This window comes from Ambystoma mexicanum, chromosome 7p, assembly GCF_040938575.1.
Source record: "Ambystoma mexicanum isolate Mex_15411 chromosome 7p, UKY_AmexF1_1, whole genome shotgun sequence".
Taxonomy (NCBI): Eukaryota; Metazoa; Chordata; class Amphibia; order Caudata; family Ambystomatidae; genus Ambystoma; species Ambystoma mexicanum.
This window is the reverse complement of record NC_090939.1, coordinates 269,507,631-269,527,712: the sequence shown is the minus strand read 5'-3', so window position 1 is coordinate 269,527,712 and position 20,082 is coordinate 269,507,631. Positions and strand designations below refer to the sequence as shown.

Sequence of the window (20,082 nt, the reverse complement as noted above, 5' to 3'; positions counted from 1 at the left end):
CAAATTGCAACTGGTAGAGTACGGCGACACTGTCAAGCTCTTCCAGGTGGAGAACATGGCAAATCTTCACAGATAGTGTGCGAGTACTGAGCCTACACAATTGTTCCCTTTAGCATGAGAGGCCAAACCTATAGAGCCAAGGTCCTAGTTGGTGTTTGAAAGTGTGTGATGTCCGGGCCGCAGCAATAACGGGCGGTGCCACCTGGTGCTGTGAGGTTGGGCCGCTGTGATAAAGGCCAGCGCCGCCTGGTGGTAAATGTTCATATACTCGGATTGGGAATGGCACGGTTAGGAACGGGTTTCAGGATATTGTGGGAAATCGCTAGGTTTTGAGGACTGTTGAGGCAAGAGTAGTACTCGGTGTGGCGGATGTGCAGAGGAAGAGTGTTCCTGATGGATGGAGAGAATGGTGTTTGAGAATGGTTGGTCTTTGATAATGTGTGAGGTCCAGGCCGCCGTGATAACGGCTGGTGCTGCCTGGTACTGTGAGGTCGGGTCTGCTGTGATAACTGCCGGCACAGCCTGGTGGTGAATGTTCATATGCTTGAATTGGGAATTGTAAAGTTAGTGACAGGTTTCAGGATAGTCTTGGAAATAGGCAGGTTTTGAGGACTTCTTTGAATGAAATCTAGTCCTCAGTGCAGTGGAAGTGTTCCAGATGGTGGGAGCTACGATAGAAAAGGCTGAGCTGCCAATTTTAGTGGAGTGATTAGGGGAAAATAGCGAGGAGGAAAGACAAGCCCATTCAGATGTTTCTGGGGGGTTTGGTAGTGGATGATATTTTCCAGTAGGAACTTTCTTCCCGTATTATGGAGGGCTCGGTGTGTGATGCACATGGCTTTGAAGGTTGCTTATAGGCTGATGGGGAGCCAGTGTGTTACCTTGATGGCTGGGAAGATGTGTTCTCTGGGCGAGAGGACAAGGAGTAGTCTTGCTGCTGAGTTTTGGATTTGTTGAAATTTCTTGAGCTGGATTCTGAATCAGCAGTTCTTTTCAGGTCATCCCAGATAGAGACCAGGGAGGATTCAGTTTCACAGAGTGGTCGGACCCCCGATTGGGCTGGGTCGAGGAGCCTATTGGCTTCTGTGAAGAGGCCAACTTGCTTGAATGCAGCGCGGTCTATTAGTTTAGCAATGAAGCAGGTTTTGGAGATTGGGCGGTAGCTTGATGGCGAAAGTCGGCCGAGGCTGGGTATTTTTAAAGTAGCGGTTTGACATGAGATGTTTTGAATGTCTCTGGGAATATGCCTGATTATTGATGATTGTGCGGGCAATGCTGCCTGCACAGGTGGTAAGGATCTTTTTTCGAAGGGAGGGTGGGCAGGGGTCTGCAGGGGAACCCAACGTTGGCTAAGGGCTAGTAGGTTGTAGAAATCGTCCTTGGAAATGGGTGTGTCTCATGATGCCTACCTCTAAGGAGCCAGGTCCGACCCAGCAACCCCAGAGGCAGGCATCATTCCCCCCAGGGAAGTGCCAGCGGGCCCAAGCTGGGGCCCTTTGGACACAGCCCTGGCGCCTTAGGCGCCAGGCTCATGTTGGACCCCTGTCCTGGCGCCTTAGACGCCAGGCTCATAAAGCTAGACAAGTGTTCAAGTGTTTTAATGTGCACCTACCTGATGCAGACCATGCTGCTACATCCAGGCCCTCTTGAGGCCTGAATGGAACTACTTTACCTGTGGGACTACTTTCCCCTGGGTGTGGTCGGGGAAGGATACATACCTGACCAGTGGAAGGATACATACCTGGAACTTCTTCCAAAGCTATTTAAACCACGCCCGATCAGCAACTCACGCTTCGCGTTGTTCTGCTCCTCGCAGCTGGACGCTCACTGTGTCAGCTCCTGCATCTGGACTTCAGCCACGCCTGTCAGCATCCTGGGTCACCTGCTAAGAGAGAATTGGAGAGAAAGAAGACCTTACCTGCTAAAGCTGCATCACAGAGACATCACTCCGACAATCCTGAAAGGGAAGACCTCATTTTAAAAGCATTTTGCTTCGATCGCTGCAGCGCTGCATTTCACTCACCTTTCCTGGGCACCTCCATCTTCAGCAGCGATCATCCGGATCCGCAGCCACTTCCCAGAGCCTAGAGAGAAAAAGACAAGAACACAAGGTGAGAGAAGGAAGGGAATAGGAAAAGCTCAGTTTCCTTCTAAGACTTACCTGTTGGGTCATTCCCATTTCATTTCGGGTCCTGCTGCTTCCTGGCATTCCGGACCCCGGCCCCTATGGGGAAAAAAGACAAGGACATTGAATGAGCGAATGCAAAGACATTACCCAAACGCTCATCCAGAACTTACGTGTCATTTACTGGAACTGCACGTTTCACTTCGGGTCGGCGCCATATCTCTGGCATTCCGAACCCCGGCCCCTAAGGGGAAAAAGACATAAGCGTTAGCGCTTGCTGCAATAAGACAATGAACATTATTATTAAAGCTTGAACTTTTGAACTTACTACAGAACTCTTACAGCGCCTTACCTGAATAGTCAAGCTTATTTGAACTCCCATCAAACCTCAATCCAGTGAAGTAACTGGGTTTCAACGCGCCCCTGCATCAGAAGCAGGATGGAGAACTCATCCTTCCAGACCCTAAGGTGAGACTTCACGGGGAATCGAGGAAGGGTATCGTGGAGGGTTGGAAGGGAGTGGGAGGCTTGGGCATTATTCCGTCAGTGGGTAATACTCCCTTTTCACACACAGGGAAATATTCCTGCGAGCCAGAGAGTCCATCTTCAGAGCCCTGCGCTTCACCATAGAAGAAGCATCAGCACTCGAAGCCAGACCTGCGCCTCCGTGGGAATCAGGTGAGCGTGACAGTGTGAACATAGAGAGGGCTGATGGGGATGGAGAGGAAAGGTCTGGGTTCGAGAGAGGGCAGGAGGTAGAGGGAGCGATTAGAGCTAGTTTTGCGGAGATGGTGCTATGACTTTTAAGTGCAATTTTATGAAGTGGTTGGATAGTTAATCGCAGAATGGTTTTGTGTTAGGGGAAAGGGGTGTTAGACAGCCAGGGGACTTGAATTCCCTATGATTTTGTGGAGTTACCTGCATGGATTGTTGGAGATTCTATTTCCATAATGTTTTTTTGTTTTGTTTTTGGCTTTCTTGATTTCGTATGCCCTGTTCTGACTTGCGAAGGCCTTTTTGTTATGTGGTGTAGGGTTCGTCCTCCAGGTATGCTCTATGCGATGCTTGAGGGTTTTGATAGATTTGAGGGACGGGGTGTACCACTTGGGGTGTGGGCTTGATTGTTGGGAGGGGAGATGGGTCAGTGTGAGGGGTTTAAGAGCTTTGGAGAACCATTGGTTGAAGAGGTCAGTACTAGAGAGATCAGGAGGTATAAGTAGTAGGGAACCGTCCAGGTCTGGGTTGATGATGATTTTATTCCCGAAAGTGAGGGTGGTGGGGTTAGTTGAAGACAGGTTTGCTAGAAGTGGTGGGGTGGGAAAGTGTTGCTGAAGCAAAAAGAGAATAGCGTGATTATAGGTCCAGATGAGAGGGCCAGGCGGGTGTGGGAGGACTAGGACGGACGTGCAGAATAGTGAATCCAGGGTGTCCCCTGCAATGTGAGTAGGGTGGGATATCAATTGTGTTAGGCCGAGAGCTTCCAGATTGTCGGTGAGGGAGCGGGTCATAGGGTTGGCAGGAACATCGAGCCAAATGTTAAAATCTCTTAGCAAAGTGAGAGAAAGGTGCTGGATCAACATGGTCGGGAAGGAGTCTGCGAAATTCCGGTTGTAGCCGGGTGGCCTATATAGGAGAAGGAAGCTGTGGAGGAAGGAACTGCTGAGATGGAACTTTGCAAAAAAAGAGATTCATATTCAGCATTGCAAGGAATGTTCTTTGTGCATATTACTGAAAGCTGCTGCTTGTGGAGGATGGCTGGACCCCCCACTCTGCTGGACCCGTTCCAGCCGGGAGTAGCCGGTTGTGAAGGCCTTCTGTGCGATTGGATTGAAGTCATCAGTGAACCAGGTTTCGTTTTTAAAAAATTCTTTTTATTGAAACTTCAGCTCGGCAAACCCTGAAAGCATGCTGACAGGAGGCCGAAGTTTAATTACAGCAATTTCTCACAACCTTTTCCTCTTTCACAAAAAGAGTGGTCAACAGATCATTAAAAAAGTCAACCTCGTTTATGAAACTTGGAAAAGAAGACAGCAATTCCATAGAATAGATTAAAGTCAGAGACGTCAATGCAGAGCAACGTTCTCGTTTAGTTGTAAGGAATCCGGAAGAGTTTGCAATGGTATTCATTTTGAGACAACAGTGTCATTTAGTTGTAAGGAGTCCAGGAAATCCACTACTGCACAGGTTAATTTGACGTTGTGTCCCGCAACGGCATATGACCACCAGCTCCGATCGTGGGGTTTCACTGGTCGAAATCCTCCTAAGAGGCGCATTCGCCGTGAGATTAACGCAGAACATCCAGTTACTAAATGTTCTAAAGTTTCAGTGTTGGCATTACAGAAGCGACAGCAATCGTCATTTACATCCTTGAAATGCCGGAGAAATTGCATCTCCCTGGTCTTCAAAGCGTTTAGACGTAGCCTCAAGAATTGATTGCGATGGTGTCGTGAAGGACAGTTTGTTAAATAAGAACACTGAACATTGAGTTTATGTTCACTTATGCCCGATTTCAATCTAGTTGGCATCGTCTGTCTCAATTCACAATTTTGGATCCAGATCCAGGACTCAAATTTCCTTTTGACATATTGCGGTTGTGAAATCAGGTCAGCTAGATTTAAGTCAGCATTGGCTAAAACCGCTTCCAACGACGATCGCCAATCATCAAAGAGACTTAGTCTCCCAGGACCTGAAGTTTGTTCAAAGACTTGATACAGCGGGATCAAGGGATTTAGCATCATCTTTCAGAACATCATAAATGATTTCCACATAACACAGTTATGTATGGAATTTAATGAGTCCATATCGTAATGAGGTCATCGAGATGTAAAGTGGCAGCCTCAGTACCCGGCGCCGGAATATACCTTCTAGCTTCTGCCAAAACTGGGGTTCGATGTTCCAACCCGATTCAGACCCGAAGGTAATTGCTGGAAGAACCTTTTGGGCATAAAAGATTAGACATGGGGCAAGCGTGAATTTTCCATAAGACTTGTTTAATTTCAAGCCTTAGATACTGAATTGCGTCATACGATTGACTAGTTCAAGCTTCCAATGGTATCCTCTGAGAGATGTATTAAACTTAATGGCGAGATATCTAATGGAATTAACCACACTTAGCGTAGTACCATTAATTTTCCACTGAAAGGTGTTTAATTTTTTGGATCCTACTGCCCCAATGGTCATGATCTTAGTCTTTTCGATGTTTAATTCAAGATCATTCATATTTATATATTCGTAAAGTTTGGTTAAGAGCCGTTGGAGGCCAATCTGCTTAAGGTCCATTAGGACAAGATCATCGGCATAAGTTATACAGTGAATTTCCGTGTTGTTAATTTTTGGCGGAAAACAGCGAACAGATTTGAATTGTATCGGGAGATCAGAGATGAAAAGTTTGAAAAGTTCAGCGGCCAATGGGCAACCTTGCTTTACTCCATTTTCTGTTGGTATTTTCTCTGATAAATCGCCCTGATTATTTGGGCGTATCCGTATGACAGTATTGGAGTGTAAGGCTTTTATTGGTTACAACAGGTTTTGAGGGCAATTCCAGTTTGACATTTTTTTGCCAAAGCTTACTACGGTTGACGCTGTCAAAGGCCCCCCGTAGGTCGATGAATAGCAAGTATAGTTTTCTTTTTGCCTTCAAGATTTCAAGTTTTAATAAGTTCAGTATCAGTAGATTGACTTCCACTCCGACTCCCTTAGTAAATCCGGTTTGACGGACATCATAGATCAGTTCTTGCGTAGACCATCGGACCAGTTTTTTGCGTAAAAAAGAATCAGAGCTCTTTCCAGTAGTGTCCAGCAGGGCAATCGGGCGATAGTTGTTAGGGTTAGCCCGATTGCCCTTCTTGTATATAGGGACGATGATTGCTTCAGGCCAGGACTCGGGAACCAACATTGAAGAGGACAATAAAGAGAACAATGCTGCGATGAAAACTGACCATTGATCAACGTTTTGTTTTAACATCATATTTGATATCATGTCAGGGCCTGCAGCGTGAGAGCTTTTTATTACTCGTATTGCAATCATGATGTCATCCACAGAGATTTGTAAATCCCACAAAGTGAGATTGCTTTGTGGATCAGGTGTTAGTTCATTCTAGGGAGCGCTAAAGATGTTCCTAAAATGAGCCTCCCATTTGAATGCTTCGATTTCGTTTGACAAGGGCGCAGAGTGACGTGAGTTTCCTGCATTCAGGAAAGCCCATATTTCATGTGTGTTCTTTCAAATCAGTTGTTTCATTATTGATTCGGCTTTGTCCTGTTCAATTATCAATTTTTGGGATTTCAACCAATTCCTGTACGTTTGTCATCGCAATCGAATTGCAGCATTGAGATCAGAGCCACACATCTTTGTGGCTGAATACTTTTTCAAGGCTCTTATATCTCGTCGCATTAGTCTGTTTAGTTGTTATCAGCATAGATGAATGATGTCTGTGAGAGATGCCCATCACCCTGTCGGACACTTTGATGGTAATAAAGTCGACAAGTAGTGGAGCCTAGACAACAGACAGGACTGCGTTTTGGATGAAGAATTGTTGGCTCATCGTATAAATTTGAGAGCCGTTAATCCACAGTAGATTTCCTCCTGCGTTGACCAATAACGAGGTTACATAAGTCTTTGTAGAGCGTGTCCATTCAAGCAGGCAAGAGGTCGTGGTCACTATTTGTCATCTCACATACTACCAGATTCAGATCCTGGCAAAAAGGATTTTCAGATACCCAGAAGTAGTCCATTATCGACCTTGATTTTAAATTTGACCATGTTGCGCTGGGTGGTTGGTCTCCAGTCACATTGCCGTTGACCATTTTGCAGTTTCGGTTTTGCAGTGCAAGACTCCATTTCTGGCCTTTTGCATTTACCTCTTCACTTCGTAGTGGAATAAAGCACTGAGTTGAGAGATCAATTTTGAACCATGTGCAGTTCAAATCACTGCAGCAAATTATAGAGATGTTCGTATAAGTTGTCAAGGCCTCATCTATTAACTGTGCGATGGAATTTAGAAAGGTCTTTGTGCTAATTTTATCAGGATTCCAGTGTCCATTTAAAATTAGTAGATGGTTTCTTGAAGCTGTGTTTTCGTCTCCGGTCCGTAGCAGGACACCTTGAACAAAAGGGTTTGGACAATAAGTATTCACTATTGAAACAAGGATTAATTTTTATAAGTATCAGGAGACCCGACGAAGGTCTCCCTTTTGAACTTTTGATGGCTGGATTTAGTAAAGTTATATAGCCATCTCTTGATGGAACTTCGCTTAACCAAGTTTCTTGGAGACAAATTACAAAGACTCTTTCTAAAGAAACATCAAAGCTGTTAAATAGGTGAGAAAAGCCTCTGGTATTCCAAGATAAAAATTCACACAATTGGACGCTTGTAACCGGGCGTGGCTAATTATAATTCACTAAATTCATTGGGTTATCATAGGCATGAGTGGATCGCCTTTGAAGATTGGTATTGCCTTGGCATGAATTGGCAGACATTTTTAAGGCTTTGCGTATCTCAGCACATCTGTTGTTATGATGCTCATGATCCTCAGGTCTCAGACTTGTCTTTTCCATGCTTGAGTAGATGGTTTGAGAGTTATATCAAAGCCAAATACAAGCAATTCCTCAGAAGCCTTCAGAATTGTATTACTAACCGAGGCACAGACAATGTGGAGAAGAACCTGGTCACAGCATTTCTCAGTCGCGTACTCAACTATTTTTATGTCGTCGGGCGTGATGGTACGAAGTAGAGGAATACAATTGAAAAGTTTCATCACGTTGTGACGGTTCAGATTTAATTCGCCGTCGTCTGAGTGAAGGTTTTGTAGTCGCAATTTGCACTTCAGAGCTTGAATTTTCAGCTTGATGGACACGAGATTTGTAATGTGTTTGTCTATTTTGTTTGACAGTGGTTTGTTTTGGGTTCATTTTAGAAATCACTGTCGAGTTACGTGCTGGTGAACCTTTAAGTCCTTCCACTTCCTTGTCACTTCTCACGCCCCCTTTTGTGGAGTTTGCCTGTTTTTGGGCTCCTCTTACAGCATCATTAATCTCCTGTCCGTGGGACACTAATTGCTCGATAGGGTCATCAGAGTAAGTAGATAAATTACATAGGTCAGTGACAGACTCAGGAGACCCAATCGCTGACACTTCTGGTTCCGATTCAACTGTTCCTCGTTTTCTTGGTGGTGCAAGTGAACAGCGGTGTTTTTGCGATGAAGGATCGTCAATTTCATTGCCTGCAAGAATCTGAGAATTAGAATTCTCCTTACTACTGAACAGCCCAGTTTTTGTCAAAGGCACCATATTTCTAATATATTTCCTTTGTTTCATGGGCAGTTGGGTTCCTTTAGAGCTTCGACTTCCTTTAGTTATTATTGCCTCCTGTAAGTTTTTTTTCCTTGTCATCATTTTAAGGTCCGACTTCAGTTTTGGAGCTATTGTTTTCGCAGTCCCCTCAAAGATCCCAAATGAGACCGAGGGAATAGCTAGGGTAATGCTTGGGTTTTGACAAGAACTTTGTTTATTTGTTTGAGTGCCTTGATCAGGAAGGTCAGTTGTGGAATCATTCACAATTTGTGGAGCATTGTCAAGGTTGTTTTGCAGAGATTCTGAGTTTAGTGTGTTTTCATTTGAAAGTGGAGCTTCTTGTGAAATGGAATTGTCGACCACTTCGTCCAAGCTAACAGTTTGCATGTCATTTTATTTGTCATTTTTAGCCTTGGCTTTTTTTCTTCACATGCATTGTGTTGGGTTGGAGAGCATGTGGTTGTGAATTGATTAGCATCTTGGTTGTGTAGACGTCAGATGTTTGATCGTAAGCCACTGAAGGAGTTACTTGCTGGACCGAGGAAACATTTGAATGTCGCATCCATTTAACAGCTTCGAGTAAGCCTTCAGACAAATTATCATTCTGACAGTGATGTCGAGCAGCTAAGTCACTCAACCTTTCTTGCCAGCGTGTTGATTGATCGGCTTCACGTAGTAGCTGATTCTGGAGAAACAAAGTCACAGCTTCAAAATTGTCAATTTTTACTTTTAGAGATGATACTAGTGAAGACTGATCTTTAAAGGCTTCAAGAAGGGACTCGTACATCTTTAAACAAGGTAACAATGCAGTTTATGAAGCTGCAAGAACGTTGTTATAAATCTGCATAGCTGCTGCCCACAATAAACTAGGTTTGGAACTCGAACTGGCGTTCTCGTCTGTATTTGAATGCATGCTGGTTACCGTATCAGAGTGAGAATCACTTAATGAAAATGTATTCACAACTGGAATCCTGTGCGAGTCTCTCAAAGAATGAGTTGAGATTGGACGTGTACTTACAGTTTGCGGAGTACTTGAAGAAGCTTTTTTATTTTGTGATCTGTGTAATTTTGTTTGTACAGCTGGCTGAGAGGCATCCTCAGTGACACATTTCGTAGCAGCCTCAATATTTGACGCTCTCAGCTCAGGCCCTTGTACTACCGGTGTGTTCTGATTTCCTTTAGATCGTGTTTCATTACCCTTAACGCCGCGGTGCGTGCTGAAATTCAGCGATGACTCCAAAGGGCGAGAGTTCTGAATGGTCAACGGCACTTCCAAAAGGTTGAACAGAAAAGGAAGTGACTTTTCCATCATCGTAGTATTGGTCATTTGTTGCTTTACGTTTTGAAGCGTTCCTTTTTAGCAAGGTTGTATCAGGTCTTTGAAGTAAGTTGTACTTATTCGAAACCACCTGACTCACAGCCTGATTCTTGACCCAAGGCTCATTTTCAGTGGCACAACCTGTAAAAGAGGAGCTCTCTGATGTTGTCGCAGCAGTCACATGTATTGTAGAAGAACAAACTGCAGGAGAAGAGTTATCCAGCAATGTTGCAACATTTGCATGCATAGCAGAAGCAGAGGTATTTAGCCCGGGCTGAAGGGTAGTCTGCTGCAAGCTGACATCCTCATCTTGTGAAGCCTCCATTAATTCGGCATCAGTACATTCAAAAGGTGAGAAAAAAACGTCAGCAGTTTCAGAAGTGAACAAAGACGTCTCTTTGCTTGTCATTACTGGCGGAGGAGATCTGTGTGGAGCAAGCGGTAAATCTTTCAAAGTGAAAAGTTTGTCAGACTGCTTGCTACTTGGCGTGTTACAATTCTCAACATTCTGAACAGCTTCAGCCGAGATGTTTCCCAAGATCGGCATCTCACTGGGTGCCGTGCTCAACTCCGCATCGAATAGTTCAAGCTCAGTTTCTGACGGGCAAACAAATGGACAGGCGCTCGGTGTGCATTTCTCCTTCCCCCTATGAGAGCCCACCTCTTCCACCTCTTCCGACGCTTCCGACATTTCTGCAGATGCGGCAGCCATTCCAGAAGCCGCCGCCATTGCAGAAGTATTAATATTAGTGTTAGTAAGAGTGGCAGTAAGAATGGCAGGCGCGGAGGCGGACTCTAAAGGTTCAGGGGGATCAGAGGTTGATGATGGTAAGACGCTTACCTTTAAAGTTTTACCGGTCGCATCAGCCTTCAGCGCAGTCCATGGATTCTGCATACGGCGTTGCTGCAGAGTTTTCCGCCTCAGTGCAGGACCCTCGTGGTCCGTGATCGCCGTCATTAGTGCAGCAGTCCCGTAGCAGCCTGGAGCGGACTGGAGAAGACTGGGAACTCAAGCCTGGCGCTCCGCGCCCACAATGTATTTATAAACACAAACGCAGGACTCTCGGTCTCTCGAATTCTCGGTCGTAGTGCAGCTCCTCAGCAAAAATAAGCATGATGACTGGAGAAGACTGGGAACTCAAGCCTGGAACTCTGCGCAGCGCTCTGCGCCCACAATGTATTTATACACACAAACGCAGGACTCTCGGTCTCTCGGATGTGAGGTTTCAGTGATGAATAGAATGTCTGGGTTTTCAGTGGATAAGAGGGCAGGGATGTTTTTGTTTTTGGAGACTGATCTGGCAGTCATGAGTATGCAAGATGGCTTGTGAGAATTCTGGTGTATGCTGGGATTTGGGAGTGGCAGGGTTTGGGCAGGGTGGGAGGGGAACGAGGATGTGGGAGGGAAAGGTGACATGTTCAGATGGTGGGAGGTTGAGAGGGATGTTTATCTGGGATGGGGAAAAGGGCTACGGTTGCGAGTGGGGAGGAAGGCTGGGAAGAATATGGAGGGAGTTCAGGGGGGGCTCTAAAGGAGGAGATGGGGAGAGGAATGTGTCGGTGATGGTCTACGATGAGCACAGCCTGTGCGATTTGTGGGGCGCTTGAGGGTCAAGAGAGAGAGAGGGAGAGAGAGAGAGAGAGAGAGAGAGAGAGAGAAAGAGTAGGAGGGTTCATTGATGGGCTGTGTTGGCCTGGGCGGCTCATGCTGCACTGGGGGAGGGGAAGCATGACCTTAGTATCCTAGGGGGTGGGGTAGAGAGGTGGAAGCAGAGGGGTGGTGCAACAATGCTGGGCGTAGGGGAACGGGTGGGTTTTCTGGGGGTTGGGAGGAGGAGTTATGGTGCGAGATGTAGGCTGTAGTGCAATGATAGGGCACAGGAGGGTGGCACGCCAGCCAGCTGCCCGAGCCGCCTTATTCCTATTGAGATGCAGGGAGTTGGTGCGAAGGGCAGAGGGTGAGTTTAGAAGGGTGGGGTGAGTTGTCGTGTGAGCTGGTGTGTACTAATTGGGTTCAGGAGAGTGGTGCGCCAGCGAGCTGCCAACCCGCCTTATTGGTAAAATGTGGGGCGGGAGGTGGGAGAAATGGGGGGTGGGGCTGGGATGGGGTTTGGTACATCCGAGGCCAGCATGATAGGGCGAGGAGTGAAATCTACACCCTGTCAAGCTCTGAGTGCCACTGGGAAAGAAAATAAGAACAGCGACGAAATGCTTATACAAACTCCTATTTGATTGCGCAGCTGGGAGTGTAATTAACTCAATGCAAATGCTTACACAGAAGCCTATCTTCTGATCACAGAGAGAGACTCTTTAGAGTTCAACTTTCACAAAGCAATGAGAGCCAGTTAGATTCAACTTTGGGAGAACTATCGGGAAGCCGGTAGATTCAACTATTGCCGAGCGATGAATACCACTTGATTCAAATTTGGCAGTGCAATGGAAAACCATGTATATTCAACTTTGGCAGTACGATTAATACCAGTTACACAATTAGACTAGGTGAATTTAGGTATGAGATATTAGGTAGCATGAGTGATGGGCTTTTATTTGAGTACAGTAATGGCAGTACTCTCTGCTCACACCACACTTACCTTATCAGCTGCTGTAGGTAGTCTGTTATGTTATAGCATTTTGTAATGCACATTTGTGGCCCGAAGGCATCATGGCGCTAGAAAAAACCAAGGGAGCCAACCAAAAAAGTTGGAGGTGCCCGACAACCAGTAAAAAGCAGGAAGGTAGAGAAAAGGACACACCAAACTAAGGCTGAAACAAGAAGGTCTTTAGAACCTTATGAAAGTGAAGATGATCTTCAGTCTTTCTTAGGGACACAGGGAGAGAATTCCATAGCAGAGGAGCCATCACTGAGAAAGCACCTCTCCTCCCCACCCCCTCATGTGGATTTGCGAAAAACGCTGAGCCTGAAGAAGGGCCTGGCCAGTAGAACGAAGAGCCCAAGAAGGAGAGTAAAGATTAATTTTCTGACATAGAAAACCTGCTCCCAGTCCATGCATAGCCCGATGAACAAGACAAAGAACTTTAAACTTTATCCTTCCAGCAAACGGCAGTCAATGTAGTTTCTTAAGTACCATAGAGGTTCTAGCAAATTTTGAAATGCCAATCGGCAGGCGGGCAGCAGAGTTCTGCACAACGTGTAATCAGTGGGGAATGGTCACTGGTTGGGCGAAGAGGATTGCATTACAATAGGCTAGATTTCCCATAATAAAGTAGAAGCCACCAAGCCACGGAGGTCCACGGGCACAAACGGAATAACCTTTTTCAGAAGCCTAAGCTTAAAATGAGCTGCACTACATGTTGTGTTAGCCTGAGGAATAGCAGAGAGGGGGGCAGAAATGGTAATGCCCAGGTGTTTTACTGTAGTCACCGGCTGGGGTTGGTCCGAAGAAGGACGGCCAAAAAGCAATGGACCAAACAGAGCAATCAGAAGGAGTGGTGCCCAGTACCATCACTTCTGTCTTATCTGCATTGAACTTGAGCTAGTTTGTACGCATCCAAACTCCAATGTCAGACGGACAGTTTTTTTTTACACGAAAAGTCACAGCCATCTGATCCTGGTTAATATGCAAAATAATTTGCGTGTCATCAGCGTAGGCAAAAAACATACAACCATGAGAATGGATACGTTTGGCCAATGGGAGCATATAGATGTTAAACAAAAGAGGAGAAACGGCCGAGCCCTGGGGAACACCACAGGTAAGAGGAACAGGAGCCGAACAGGAGCATTACAATAGGCTAGATTTCCCATAATAAAGTAGAAGCCACCAAGCCACGGAGGTCCGCGGGCACAAACGGAATAACCTTCTTCAGAAGCCTAAGCTTAAAATGAGCTGCACTACATGTTGTGTTAGCCTGAGGAATAGCAGAGAGTGGGGCAGAAATGGTAATGCCCAGGTGTTTTACTGTAGTCACCGGGCTGGGGTTGGTCCGAAGAAGGACGGCCAAAAAGCAATGGACCAAACAGAGCAATCAGAAGGAGTGGTGCCCAGTACCATCACTTCTGTCTTATCTGCATTGAACTTGAGCTAGTTTGTACGCATCCAAACTCCAATGTCAGACGGACAGTTTTTTTTTACACGAAAAGTCACAGCCATCCGATCCTGGTTAATATGCAAAATAATTTGCGTGTCATCAGCGTAGGCAAAAAACATACAACCATGAGAATGGATACGTTTGGCCAATGGGAGCATATAGACGTTAAACAAAAGAGGAGAAACGGCCGAGCCCTGGGGAACACCACAGGTAAGAGGAACAGGAGCCGAAGAAAAAAGGGGGCAGTGACAGAGACTGAGTTCTGTCCAAGAGAAAGGACTGAAACCACTCCAAGACGGGGCCTCCAACCCCGATCACCCCGAGGCGCTGACAGAGGATGACATGATCAATAGTGTCAAACGCTGTGGAGAGATAAAGCCAAATGAGAACCCCATATCCACCCTTATACAAAATCAAAGAAAGATCGTCAATAAATCACCAGCACAGCTTCTGTCCCCATAAGGGGGCAAAAGGGGGCCAAAGCCAGATTGAAAAGGTTCCAAGATGAGATGAGATTCCAAGTACTCACTTAATTGAGGCACCACACTCAAGAATCTTCATCAAGAGGGCAGAATGGAAATTGGACGAAAATGATCGGGTGTAGTAGCGTCCAGAGAAGGCTTTTTTAGCAAGGGAGTAACTAAAGCATGTTTCAAAAACCCCAGAATGGTACCAGTCTGTAAAGAGTGGTTAACGAGACCAGTGTGCGGTTCTGCAAGCAACGGACTAATGGACTTCAGGACCCGCAGAGTGACAGCATTTAAGTAGACTAATGGCCTGCAGAACCTGCGGTTCCTCAATCCGTGGAAATGTGTTAGGACTGATTTTCTATACTCTGACCTGGGGTACAGATGTATAAAAGGCCACCCTATATTGTGACAGCGACAACTTTGGGAGCTGTAGCCAAACCAGTTCAAGGTAGCAGTGATGAGTGGTCTAGGCTAAGTCTCAACAGGTGGAGAGCTTGTAAAGGGTCCACACTGAGTATACACAATGGGAGTCGCAAATTACACTTGGACAGTATTTATAAAAATAGTTATTTATTTATGGCCAAGCAACCCAATGAAAAATGACTAATAACGGGTAGACTTATCATACAACACTAATAATAGAATGCAAATATACAGTCACTAGAGTAGGGCATAATACAGATCAAACCCCTGTAAAGGAAAGTATAGATTAGTTTATTCACTATAGGTCCACAAAGAATTAGCCCTAGCTTCAAAGCTCCTTCCCTAAGTTGTCTTGGGCCTCATGCTCAAAAGTTCAGTTCCGACACAGTTTTTAACGCTGGAAAAAATGAAGGTAGGGTCTCTGGGGTCCGGTGAATTATTCCAAGGGTTAGAGGACAAGTTACTCTAAGAAAAGTGTCCCCAACTTTCGTAAGGCTTGCGTGAGAAAGCAATGGCAAAGCCAAAGTATTGTAAAGGTTTTAGGAAAGTTAGCAAAACATTTTTAAAGGGTGTTTAGGGGCAGGTAAGAACCACTGTAATTCACCCCCTTACTCTGATTCTTCACAGGACTTGGCAGGTCGAGGGAAGAAGGTCCAAGGTCGCTTTTCCCACCGTCAGCCTCAGCCCTTGATTTGCAGGTTCGAGCTCTGGTCAGTGCCTTTAGCTGGTGCAAGGACTCTTGGAGGAAGAATGCAGCAATACACGATGCAGGATCCCTCTCCGGACTGGACTGTACTCGTGAGCTGTTTCGGATGGCGGTCACTGCAGCACGGTTCCGCAAAGGGACTCACTTGTCGTGGTCTGACGTTCCCTTCGATCTCGGGTCCCCTTGAGGCTAGGACTCCGAAATTTCGCTGAGGTTAGTCTTGTAGAGTGGCAGGAAGGCTGCCCTTCTGACAGGAAGTCTTTAGAAGGAGAGAGACAGAACCTGCATTGCATGTGGCAAACAAAAGTGTGGAACAAACAGCACCAATATGTCTAATGTTTTCACAGAAGAAGTAGTTTGCACTGAGATTGTGGAAAGTCAAAGACTTTACAAGTTGTACAAAGCATAACTGGGCCACAGAAGTAATTGTTGTAGTGTTCATAGTAGTTTCATATTGTCCTGGCAGGAGAGTACACCAGGGCAGAGGACCTTGTAGTCAAGGCCTGGCAGGTGAGTGCACCAGGCAGAACTCACTGAAGTACTGTGGTATTATTAATAGGTGTTGGAAAAGAAATGGGAAGACTATGTAAGCTTATGATTAATTATTGTGGCGTGATCTTGGCTAGTCAACGTTGTTAATGAAAGTGCATTATGAACTGTTGCAGAATCATTCTGACAGAAGTGATTTTGTTGACATTTATGCACTGGAGAAGTACACCTTTTCACTATTAAGAAGTAGAACTCTCTACCACGTGTGGAGAGGCAGAAGACTTACTGAACATTTTGAACTGTTGGTTAATCCCAAACGGGAGACTTACTGGTGGAAGAGGAACTCTATTTGAACTTTGTCATAATATTGGATTTCCTTATTCGTTTGAACTATTTATTGAAATCCTTATTGAATCTGGGGAAGGGGAATTCACCCGGATTACAAGGAAGAACGATTACCAGGTCTTGTCGACAACTGTTCATTTTGTCATGTTTAAGCTGCCATGCATTACCTTGTTAAGTTTATTGTATATACACGTGTGAGGGACAGAATCCTTTTGTTAGGATGTTTCCTTTAGCCTATTTTGTTGGTAAGGAAACCCTTGTTAGGTCATGGATGGTGAGGTGTTTATCAAATCCTTTTGAATTTAATAAAATGCCATCTTTTGAAACATCTTCACAAAGTTGTCCGCCTCACTGTTATGACATGACTCTTATTTAAAGTAAACTGTGCAAAGTAAAGACATTCATGTTCCAATAGTACCATGTTACTCTTTTCTATTGTTCAACTCTCCTCTTGCCATTCTCTTTGATGCTCATACCAGCTCAAAAGTCAATGATAGAACAACATGACATACAAATCAAAGTGCACTGCGCAGCCTCTAGAAGAATGTAGTTTTCAAGGTACCGCAGGTCGCAACATTACTTTAATTGTATTGTATTGTATAGATGTGTTTTAAGACCTACTGTTACGGTACACACAGCTGGATACTTGTTTTGATTTCCTTTTCTATTCTTTGTTACAGGTATTGCAAGATATGCTTACAACAATTTTGAAGCACCCCGTATTAGAAAATTGGTTCCTGGCTTTAGAACTTCAGATTGTTCCTCAACACGCTTTAAACCCTGTCACTGTAAAGCAACTTTCTGGCCATTTAAACCATGGTATCATTAACCTCCTGAAGTTAAGTGCTCCTATGCTCGTACACCTCAACTGTCAAAGCACATTCTACAAATATCTTGAGGTTGTTGTCCGCTGCATCACAAAAGAACTTAATGACAGGCAATCTGGCTCCAGTAGAATGGCTGAAAAAATGTCCCAGTCATTGGTAGCTTTACAAGATTTACATCCGTATCTGGACACATCCTTGTTGAAAGAGGTCACGCTGGCCATGCTGCAGCTTCCAGAGAATGATCTTACAGTGAAGAAGTCAAAGAGTGAGACTGCTGTAGAAAAGGGTCTTAGTTTTTATGGTGAATCTCTGGTACAACTACTCACAGAAAGCTACCAAAGGCAGCCAACGAAGGGCACATTGGTTATATCAGCAGAACATATTAAAGGGTTGGGAATTCTGCTGTCCACATCTTCCAGTGAAGACCTAGGAAAGGTTCTTTGCTGTGCCCTGCAGAAGGAACCAGCCTTTGCACACGTGGTTTCAGTGGATGTTCTGATGCACTGTTTGAACCATATGACTGAGACCTGCCTTTCCATTGGAGCATTGCTGGTGCAGCACAGTAGGCCTCACCTCTTCCAGTTTGAGCTTTGGTGCTTGAATGAAGGACAGACAAAACACCTGAAAAGAAACATGGATGCCTACCTTGATGTTATCGATGTCTATTTGGAATGTCGAGAGCAGTACAATTTTTCACGCCCATTGCAAGGTAACTGGATTACTATTATGTTGTCACCAAAGCACCCAGCACCTTATCCGCAATGTATATAGATATGTGTGAGTTTGTAACAGCTCGGTTTAGTGTTTTTCATAAGAGTTGGATCTAGAGCAGATCCAGCTATCAGGCACAGTGAGATTCTCCAAAGAGAACACCTACTGCTGCAGGGGCTTCCCAAATATAACCTGTTGCATATAGAGCTGCAGTGTGTTCTTGCTTGTCCGATTGAGATTTGATGATCGAATCAAGCATATGGTCATAGGGGTGATAACATTGTTGAAACATTACTAGATAATCTAGATAATACACTGTGCAAATGGTTTGTGCATTTGTATTATGCTGCACGTTTGCAATTTGAGGGACATGGTGATAGTAATAATTCCTGAATCACTTGATTTTTCTTGGGCAGTTGAGTACCAGTGCTCGGATTAGAGAATACATGCTCTGATTCTTATGTCAGCAACTTAGCCACTTGACAACATCTCCTCCTTAGGCTTAGTTCCTGGTGTGAACCAACATACATCCATGTGTGTTCTCCAGAACAATATTTTTGTACCATTTGACTAACTTAATTTGTACCAAGTGTAGAGGACCCTGGTTGGGTGTCTGGGGTTTTCAAAATCCTAAATGGCACTGATATTATATAAATAATTCTTTTTAACAGTCTTAACAAAGCAGCGCTAACTGTTTTGGCTTTTATGTAGGAATTGGGTAGGCATTTGCTAGGCTCCGCCATAATAGTACCAACTGACCTTTATGGCAGCAGCTGCAAAATGGTAGGACTATCCAGGCATATAATAGCAGTTCTTGATAAATGTGTATGTTATACCTATGCACAAGTCAAACATGTGAGTTTTGCCAATGCTTGCTTTTAATAGGACTTCAGTGAAGGACACCATATTGCTTATAAATTAAGTTCTCTCACTGGTAGCTCTTTTAAATATCCAAACTAAGCCATTAACAGAAGACTGCTTAGAGAGAACACCTGCAGGCCAAAATCTATTGTTAGATCTTGATAAAGCTAGCTGAAATACATCCGTGGAGGATGTGTTTTGAGCAGGAGTGGTGCAGGAAGTGGATGGGAATGACCATAAGAATTAGCATGACCTTTAGCAGTCAACGGGTGGGTAAATAACCAAATGACCCACAAGCTTTGTGTCCCTCATATTGCATCTCCACATTAGCTGTTCTATAATGGAATTCTTTCAGTTTACAGGTGGTGCTTTCATTTTTTTCAAAAAATGTAAAACCTAGAGTCACGCGTTGGACAGTTAGGGCAGTTTCGGGGGGAGAGATTGGAAGTGGTACATAGTCTTCTCTATCTACGTTTTACTTTAACAGATTCCATAAGAAAAAAAAAAAGTAGAGGCAGCTAGTAAAAATAAATCAAAAATGTTGTTAGCTCAGCTAAAAAGAGTCTATATTAAGTAAGTTGTCTAGATTTTCTCTCATTCCACTTTTAAGTATTTTTACCTGAAAATTGTCCTGATAATTCTTTTAATTCTAATAATTGGCTTTTAACCCATTCAATTTACTAGCCTTTTTAAAATACTTTGGAAGGGTATGTTTGGAAGCCTACACTTCATTTGTCCCTTCATTTACCGAATTGCTTGATTAGGCATGAGTTAGGACCTTACCTAGTTGGGGGGGAAAAACTAAGTTTGTATGGTAAAATCTTGGTCCCTCCCCCCAATCTCGCTTTTTGAGGATCTTAATTCTTGCTTGAATGAGGGGCCTATGATGTTGCTAATTGGGTTCGCAAAGAAGGTTTGTCTGCTTTTTGATACGCATTGGAAAAGCCTGCTGTCCTATTAGTTAACAGTTAATAGAAAAATGGTATGAAGTGGATAGTGCCAATACAGTGGAGAAGTTAAATATGTTAGCACTTTATAAAGAGTATGTTCTATTTCCTAGATCGAGGGGCTCTCTTCCTTAATATCTTAAATGTTTTCCGGGGGTTGAGGAAAGGCATACTTATCTTGGATTTAGATTGAATTTGACCTCACCCCTTGAAATCATAGGTGCCAGGATGGCTTGGGATCGTGTAGGTTATGTAAAGATATTTTGACAGTGGAACCCTTGAACCATCTAGTTATTGTCTGCACTTTTTTGAAAGATTTGAGAACATTGCACGTCACAAAATGTATGAGTTTTAAAAAATCATGCATTGGGAGACCCTGTGGCAGAGAGTGATGTGGGGGAGAACAGGTCTCACTGATTTTAGCTCTTACTCATTTTGTAAGTTGTATTAATGAATTTTGGACTTGTGATATAGTGTTGTTTTTAGTTGTGGAAGGTATATTGTAAAGCAAAGCACAGTCA

At 44.4% G+C, this 20,082-nt stretch overlaps 1 protein-coding gene across 1 annotated transcript in view; it reads left to right on the top strand.

The window, feature by feature from the left end:
- URB1 (URB1 ribosome biogenesis homolog) overlaps positions 1–20,082 on the top strand; it is a 2,274,827-nt gene that overhangs the window by 1,395,656 nt on the left and 859,089 nt on the right. Inside the window, exon 22 of the mRNA XM_069636341.1 lies at positions 16,896–17,751. Within this exon, the coding sequence (XP_069492442.1) occupies positions 16,896–17,751 (856 nt within the window). The remainder of the gene's footprint in view (positions 1–16,895; positions 17,752–20,082) is intronic.